Here is an 8,754-nt window from a genome sequence, read left to right as displayed (position 1 = left end):
GATAACAGTGGGTAGGGCGTTTGCCTTGCACGTGGCCGATCCGGGTTCAATTCCCAGCATCCCATATGGTCCCCCGAGCACCGCCAGGAGTAATTCCTGAATGCATGAACTAGGAGTAACCCCTGTGCAATGCCGGGTGTGACCCAAAAAGAAAAAAAAAAAAAAAGTGATCCCTGAACAGAGCCAGGAAAAAGCCCCGAGCGCCACCAGCTGTGCTCCCAAAATGACAACAAAAAAGTGAAGGGGAGGGGCGGAGTGATAGCACAGTGGAGAGGGCATTTGCCTTGCACAAAGCTAACGTAGGTTTGATCCCCAGCATCCTATATGGTCCCCTGAGCACCGCCTGGGTGTGACCCAAAAAGCCAAAAAAAAAAAAAAAGTTAGAAAACAAAAAGTGAAGGGGAGTTGTATAGATACAGTGAGTAGGTTGCTTGTCTTGTAATGTGACTGAGCTGGGATCAAACCCTGGGCCCCTGTGTAGTCTCTCAGGCCCCACTATGAGTGGTCCTTGAGGACCGCCAGGGCGATGCACAGGGGTTACTCCTGGCTCTGCACTCAGGAACTACTCCTGGCGGTGCTCAGGGGGCCATATGAGATACCAGGAATCGAACCCGGGTTCGATGCAAGGCAAACGCCCTACCCACTGTGCTATCGCTCCAGCCCCAAAGGGCTTTATTAAGTCCAAACTTGGGTGATTAAAGTTACTTGTAAGAGTTCAAAGAAAAAGGGCTTTCCTAGTAAGATCATCCGAAAGATCAATCTACACCTTTGATTTGGCCCAGGATGTAACTCAGCGATAGTGTTTCCAATGAGAAATCAAACACGGAAATCAAACACGAGGCTGTGTCCAACCGGGTTTGACCCGCAGCATCCCTACCAGCGCCAGAAGGAATTCCTGAGGCAGAGACAGGAGTAAGCCCTGAGCACTGCTGGGTGTGGCCCCAAAATTAAAAAAAAAAAAATCAAACAAGACAGCCACAACTGAGACATGAGCTAACTCTGGAAAACTCTAGATCTGTGACCTCATCCCAGGTTTATCAGTAGGCTCTTTAGTTCTTCAAAGCAAACTCGGCATTAAAGAGACATTTAGCATCTAAGTGCTGGGTACAGAGTCAAGTGGAATCACCATAAAGCCACCTGCTTGGCTTGTCACTGGTTCTTGCCTTCCTCTCGTCTAACCGTGTACCAATAAATCATTCTAATGTTTCTGTAACATACAGAAAATTAATTTTTAAAAATTATACCAAATCCCGTGATATAGTAAAAATATTTATTTTCCCAAATTGCAACTTTATTGGAAGGAGTTCTGATATCATCTCTAATCCTAGATGAGTAACAAATAAGATATACAATATAAAACAGTGGAGGGGAAAAAAATCCACAGTAAAAAGTAGTCCACATGTTATCACAGTGAAAGAAACTGGATTCTCCAGTGCCTCAGAGGATTTAAAGTGGCGCCTTGGGTGATCTCAAACCCCACCTGGATTTCTATGGTTTGGTTTTTCCTTTAGGTTCAACGACCCACCGTTTTAAGAGGTAGCATCTAGGCTTTTGCTAGTCTTGCCTTTACTGCTCCGCCTTCAAGAGAGTCTCACGCCTTAGCCCGTCTGTCTTGGTGACGGCCAGAAGATCTTTCTGGAGCAGGGCTTCCTTCCTCTACTTAAGGTCCATGAACCGGATGTCCATGATGAGAAGAAAGTTCTTGGGCAGCGGGCGGGGGGCCGGAGAGAGAACTGTGAACACCTGGTGCTCCAGGTCCACGCTGGTCACCACGATGAAGCCGGCCACGCTGGTCTCGGAGAGGTTCTCCTCGGTGCCCTCGGCAGTGCTGACGCTCAGGAGGTGGTGCACCATGTCGCGGCCGGGGGTGACGGGCACCAGCTTGAGCTGATTGTCCTCCTGAGACATGCCCAAGGGCAAACAGGAGTCTGGGATGGTGGGGGCCCCAACCTTGTAGATTTTCACGTCCGAGAATTTGACATTGAAGGCGTGGGGGTAGAAACAGCCCCGGAAGCCATAGAAATACTCCCGAATACGCTCGTCTCGGCACTCTCTCCGGAAGTCCTTGGAGCGCTCGACCACACCCCCGGATTTGGGGAGCAGCACGGTGCGGACAAAGTGCGGCAGGTCCCGTTTCAGTTCATTGTAGAGTCGCTCTTGATCCAGAACCACCACCACGTCCACCTCAAAAGCCGAGGCGGCGTGCACGAGGGCGTGGTAGCCGGAGCCCTTGACCCAGCCGCAGGTGTTGATGACGCAGCCGCTCACAGAAGCCCTTCGGTTCACCTCACACCTCTGATTGAACACATGAGCTAACCGAGACGTGATCTGCGGAAGCAAAGAACCACGGTGAGGGAACGGTTACCAAACTGGCCACCCCAGCAAAGCCAAGCTATTTTGTCCCCTGGACTTTTTTTGGGTGGGGGAAGAGGGAACTTGGGTCATCTCCAGTGGTGCTGGAGGTTGGAGAGAGGGACCATGTGATGCCAGGGACCAAATGCGGGTGGGTCACATGCAAGCCAATCATCATCTCTGTTTATTTTGTATTTGGGGTGGGGGAGGTCACATCCAGCGATGTTTAGGGGTTACTCCTGACTCTGCACTCAGAAATCCCTCCTGGCACTGCTGGGGGGCAATACGGGGTGCCGGAGATCAAACCCATGTTGGCTGCATGCAAGGAAAGCATCCTGTCCACCATACTATCTCTCCAACCCAAGGCAAACATCTTTTTTTTTTTTTTTTTTGCTTTTTGGGTCACACCCAGCATTGCACAGGGGTTACTCCTGGATTATGTCCTCAAGAATCACTCCTGGCGGTGCTTGGTGGACCATGTGGGATGCTGGGAATCGAACCCAGGTCAGCCACATGCAAGACAAATACCCTCCCCACTGTACTATCACTTCAGCCCCAAGCTAAGCATCTTGACCCCCATATTATCTCTCTAACCCCTCAATTACTTATTTCGTTACTTCTGTCCCCATCTCAGGTCGTCAGTGGAAATTTAACAAATTACTGAAAATAAGCCCATGGAAACGACTATCTCAGGCTGGCATATCTTTTTTTTGCTTTTTTTGGGGGGAGGGTCACACCCGGCGATACACAGGGAATACTCCTAGCTCTGTACTCAGTAATTACTCCTGGCAGTGCTTGGGTGACCACAGGGGATCCTGGGAATTGAACCTGGGTCAGCCACATGTGAGGCAAATGCCTACCCGCTGTGCTATCGCTCCAACCCTCAGGCTGGCATATCTCACTATGCTTTTCCAAAACCGTGGGGCAGCTGGGAAGAAGCAAAGACCAAGTTTGCCGGCCATTCTAACCAGCAACCTAGCACAGCTTTCTGTTGGGGACTGGCCTTGGTCCCTGAGAAGGGATTGAGCAGGGAGAAAACTGGGCGTGTAGGAGTCACCCTGGCGGCTGACCCTGTTAAGCGGACAGAAGGGAAGGCTGCACCTGATCCGCCTTGGCCAGGCCAGGGGTCACATTCTCATTCCTGAGAGTTCAAGGAACTACTCGCATACACAGCTGCAAGACAGAACAACAGATAACGGAGCTCGCTCAAACTTGGAACCCTCGGCTTTCCCACAGAGTATTCATACCGTAAAACAAAATGAGCTTTGGAATAAAGTCGTTGTATGTTCCGTACGGTCCTCCCTGCCCTGTCTTCAGCTCTCATTCCCTCCCTCGGGCCCACGTTCAAGTTGGCTGCGCGGGACGCAGCAGCTTTCGACCTTTCCCACCGCCCCACGCTTCAGCTCCGGCTCTAACCTTGTTGTAAAGCTTGATATTGGTACCGGGAGTGGTGGAGCCAAAATGATACACCAGAGGCGCTTGGATAGAGAATCCTTCTTCAACATCCGCAGGCCTCTCAATGTAGAGGGCGCCCATGGTCCCGGGGATGGACACCGAGCCCTGGCCCACATCCAGCTCCACGTAAGTGGGTCGGCGACCCAAGCGAACTGCGTAATTGAGCAGCAGACGACACACCGTGGACTTGCCCACATCCGTGGGACCCACAACCATCACGCGGGGGCCTCGCTCTTCTTCCTTCTCCGCCTGCCTTCGCATCTGCTCCAGGGCTGTGTGGGTGTTGAGGTAAAGCAACATGGGGGTATCCTTGGACACGTAAGCCACCTCGGTGCGGCCACTGAGCTGGACAGAACAGCCGTGCCACGTGAAGACAGCCACTTTGGCACCGGCATCAAAAGTGAACTTCTTGTTCCGGGTCAGCTCCGTGCCGAAGATTTCTGCCATGCCAGCCAGCAGCTCCAGCTGAACCGACTGAGATGCCTCCACCTCAAAGCGAAGTTCGGTCTCTCGCTCCAGCTCAAATTTGGTTGTTGGTTTCTTGTCGTCATTGGCCTCCTCTCCCATCTTTCCTGTGCGGCTGCTGTGACTTGAATACAAATTAATCAGATCGAAACATGAGTTAGGACTACATTCAAAATCTTTAGTGGGTGCCTATTTTATGGTATTACCACCACCGCACCCCTCATTATCACTGCGCCCTATTTTTTTTTGCTTTTTGGGTCATACCCGGTGATGCACAGGGGTCACTGCTGGCTCTGCACTCAGGAATTACCGCTGGCAGTGCTCGGGGGACCATATGGGATGCTGGGAATCGAACCTGGGTCAGCCACATGCAAGGCAAACACCCTCCCCGCTGTGCTATTGCTCCAGCCGCACTGCGTCCTATTTTTTTTTTTTTAACCCAATTTTCTTTTCAGTGATACCAGCAAGATTTGGGGGAGGCTGGGCTACACTCTGCAGTGCTCAGGACTCACTTCTGGTCCTGAGCTCAGGAATCATCCCTGGTGGGGCTGGGAACCTTTATGTGGTGCCAGGAATCCAACCCGTCAGCTGTTTGCAGGGCAAGTGTGCCAACCCTGGCACCATCGCTCCAGCCCTGACAGCACAAACTTTTTTTTTTTTTTTTTTTTTGCTTTTTGGGTCACACCCAGCGATGCTCAGGGGTTACTCCTGGCTTTGCACTCAGGAATTACTCCTGGCGGTGCTTGGGGGACCATATGGGATGCCGGGGATCGAACCCGGGTCGGCCGCGTGCAAGGCAAACGCCCTACCCGCTGTGCTATCGCTCTGGCCCCAGCACAAACTTTTTTTAAAAGCTTAAAATAGGGGGCCAGAGAGATAGTACAGAGGTAGAGCACTTGCCTTGTACACAGCCAACTGAAGTCTGATCCCTGGCACCTCATATGACTCCCCAAGCCCTCCCACGAGTGATCCCTGAGTGCAGAGTTCTGAGCACAGCCAAATGTGGTCCATATAAGAAGGACCACAAAAACAAAAAGAGGGAGGAAGGCAGGCAAGCTTTAAATATTAGTTGAATCCCATTTTTTGATTTTTGTTTTGTTTGGGGTCACAGTCCCACAGCAATGCTCAGGGCTTACTTATGTCTCTCCATTCAGGCGTAGGGTCTTGGGGACCATATAAGGTACCACAATTGAACCCAGGTCAGTCACTTGCAAGACAAATGACCTACCTGTTGTACTATTGCTCTGACGCCTTTATCTTCATTTTTGGCAAAATAATAATAAAGCCAAAAAAAAAAAGAAATATTATGCAGTGAAATGCGATGTTTCCCCTTACCTTGCCTTATTTTTTTTCTAAATAAAGTCACACTATATTTATTCCCTCTAGAATGTTAAGGATTGAGCACTTTTGGTTTTTTTTCTTTTTTTTTTTTCTTTTTGGGTCACACCTGGTGATGCACAGGGGTTACTCCTGGCTCTGCACTCAGGAATTACTCCTGGCGGTGCTCAGGGGACCATATGGGATGCTGGGATTTGAACCTGGGTCGGCCGCGTGCAAGGCAAACGCCCTACCCGCTGTGCTATCGCTCCAGCCCCCAAGGATTGAGCACTTTTGTTTAGTACTGCTAAATCTGGAATCTAAGAGTAGGGTCAAGAAACCTATAAACATCTCAATAAATACATCTAGGAACTGGAGCGATAGCACAGTGGGTAGGGCGTTTGCCTTGCACGTGGCCAACCCGGGCTGGATTCCTCCGTCCCTCTCGGAGAGCCCTGCAAGCTACCAAGAGTATCCCGCCCCACCTGCATGGCAGAGCCTGGCAAGCTACCCCTGGCACATTCGATATGCCAAAAAACAGTAACAACAAGTCTCACAATGCAGACGTCACTGGTGCCCACTCGAGCAAATCGATGAACAATGGGAGGACAGTGATACAGTGCTAGTTGCTATCTACAGGTTGACAAAAATCTATCACTTCCGTTGCTTCCTTCACTCACTGGGATGCTAGTGAGGGCATCTGCAATACACAATAAGCTAGTAGGGGGGGGGGGGAGCACAACAGCTGTGAAGAAACTTGGAAAACAACATTAAGAGCCCGGGTCAGCAATTACAATAATTAGTGTCTTGCGACACATCTTTTAACATCTCTGAACACTTTTTATTTTCTTTTTTATTTTTTTAAATTTTTGTTGGTTTTTGGGTCACACCTGGCGATGCACAGGGGTTATTCCTGGCTCTGCACTCAGGAATTACTCCTGGCTGTGCTCAGGGGACCATATGGGATGCTGGGATTTGAACCCGGGTCGGCCGCGTGCCAAGGCAAACGCCCTACCCGCTATGCTATCACCCCAGCCCCTCTGAACCCTTTTTACAGCTGTCACGCAGAGACACTTGAATTTCCTCATATAAAGTGTGTTTTGGGGGGCTGGAAAGATAGCACAGCAGGCAGGGCGCTTGCCGTGCACACGGCCGACCCAAGCTCGATCCCCGGCATCCCAGATCGTCCCCTGAGCGCGCCTGGAATAAATCCTGAGTGCAGAGTCAGCGGGAGTAAGCCCTGAGCATCCCCGAGCCTGGCCCAAAAAACAAAAGGAACAAGGGGCGTGGGGGACTGTGTTTTGGGGGATCAACAGCAATCGCTGGCAGGAAAACTAACTCGCCTTCGTCAATTCATAAAGTGCCGAGAATTATTCCCAAAACATTTCCAGAATTACTTCCAACAGTGAAGCATTATGTCCAAAGCCGAACACGAGCTCGACGGACAGCACTTAGCCAAGTCTCCTCAAGCACCGAAATCTGCCGAGGCCCCAAGGAGGTGGCGGGCTGAAATTCAGGAGTTTTAATGAACTCACCTGGCACAGCCTCGAAGAAGTTCCTGGTAAACTGAGGCAGTCCCGAACGGACTTTCAGTGCCAGACGCGCCAGCCGCGACCCACGCCGGAAACGGAGACGGTTCCGCGCCTGCTCAGTGCCGGGAGCCGAAGTCTCGCGACGCCCCTTGGGATCTGTAGTTGGGTTTCGAAGGCTCGCGCGAGCGCAGCCGCTTGGCCTTCTGGGAGTTGTAGTTAAGAACCATTTTGTTCGTGACGTCAAAGGTGGGCGGGGCGGAGGCCGTCATTGTGGCGTAGCCGGAAGGGTGGAGGGAGGAGGAGAGAGCGTGGCCACGCCCCCACGTGGGGCGGAGACAGGTGGAGGGTCCAAGGATCCGCGAGGCCTGGGGGGGAGGGGCGCACGGTGCGTGCGAACTCTTGACCCTGTGCTCCAGCTCACCTGCAGCCTGGGAAAGGGAAAGGTGACGGGAAGGTGCCACTGTCTAGGTCCCTTGAGAGCCTGCTGGACCACCTGCGAAGAAATGAAGAAATTAAGTCCCGAGGGGGCGGGGGTGGGGGCGGGCGGAGGATGAAGTAGGAACTGGGGGGAAAACAGCGTGTTAGAATCTAATCTGGATTTGTTAAACCCTGTCCGACATGTTTTTTGGGATTTGGCATATTTAAAAGTTTTTGATAATAAAAGTTTAGGCATTTTTTCCATTTGCTCTATAAAAGTCTTTGCTATAATAACCTCTCCCCCTGAGCCTGGCGTTTGGTTGGGGACTGTTTCCCTCCCTAACTCCCTGACAGTTTTCCAGGGTCCTGACAGTTGTCCAGATCATTTTACCCCCTCAGACATTATTTTCTCTAGACTTGGCGCTTTGCAGTTTTGAGTTCTTTTTTTTTTGGTTTTTGGGTCACACCCGGCGATGCACAGGGGTTACTCCTGGCTCTTCACTCAGGAATTACCCCTGGCGGTGCTCAGGGGACCATATGGGATGCTGGGATTAGAACCCGGGTCGGCTGCGTGCAAGGCAAACGCCCTACCCGCTATGCTATCGCTCCAACCCCAGTTTTGAGTTCTTTGCTGTGCTACTTGCTCCCTCTGTGACTGGGCAGATCACAGGCATAAATTCAGACCCAGTTTCTGGTGTGTAGAGTAAGGATAGTAACAGTACCCAGGGAGGGATAGTGGAAACATTGGTGATGGAGAATGGGTACAGGTGGAGAGATGGGTACTCGAACATCGTATGACCAAAATGTAATCATGCCGGTTTGTAAGTCTGTAGCTATCTCACGGTGATTCATTAAAGTACTAAAGCACTGTAGCACTGTCCTCCCGTTGTTCATGGAGTTGCTCTAGTGGGCACCAGTAACGTCTCCATTGTGAGACTTCTTGTTACTGGTTTTGGCATATTGAATACGCCACAGGTAGCTTGCAAGGCTCTGCTGTGCGGGGATTCATTAAAATAAAAAGAAAAAATAACAGTACCCTGGGGCTGGAGCAGTAGCACAGTGGGTAGGGCGTTTGCCCTGCACGCGGCCGACCTAGGTTTGATTCCCAGCATCCCATATGGTCCCCTGAGCACTGCCAGGAGTAATTCCTGAGTGTATGAGCCAGGAGTAACCCTTGTGCATCGCTAGGTGTGACCCAAAAAGCAAAAAATAAATA

The 8,754-nt window shown here is 51.2% G+C and overlaps 1 protein-coding gene across 1 annotated transcript; it reads right to left on the bottom strand.

The window, feature by feature from the left end:
* Positions 1-1,256: 1,256 nt before the first annotated feature.
* Positions 1,257-7,256, bottom strand: CLP1 (cleavage factor polyribonucleotide kinase subunit 1). The gene is made up of 3 exons (XM_004620395.2): positions 7,125-7,256; positions 3,769-4,396; positions 1,257-2,328 (listed from the first exon to the last, which is right to left on the bottom strand). The coding sequence occupies exons 2-3, from the start codon at positions 4,372-4,374 to the stop codon at positions 1,657-1,659; spliced, it is 1,278 nt and encodes a 425-aa protein (XP_004620452.1). The 5' UTR covers positions 4,375-4,396; positions 7,125-7,256; the 3' UTR covers positions 1,257-1,656.
* Positions 7,257-8,754: the final 1,498 nt, after the last annotated feature.

Source organism: Sorex araneus, chromosome 6 (assembly GCF_027595985.1).
Source record: "Sorex araneus isolate mSorAra2 chromosome 6, mSorAra2.pri, whole genome shotgun sequence".
Taxonomy (NCBI): Eukaryota; Metazoa; Chordata; class Mammalia; order Eulipotyphla; family Soricidae; genus Sorex; species Sorex araneus.
The sequence above is the reverse complement of the archived record's forward strand: the minus strand, read 5'-3'. Positions and strand labels throughout refer to the sequence as shown.

Excerpts from the sequence above, each read along its gene's own strand:
- CLP1 (XM_004620395.2), bottom strand. The coding sequence starts at position 4,374 with ATGGGAGAGGAGGCCAATGACGACAAGAAACCAACAACCAAATTTGAG. Across the intron at positions 2,329-3,768 it reads ATATCAAGCTTTACAACAAG|ATCACGTCTCGGTTAGCTCA; the intron begins GTTAGAGCCGGA and ends TTGCTTCCGCAG.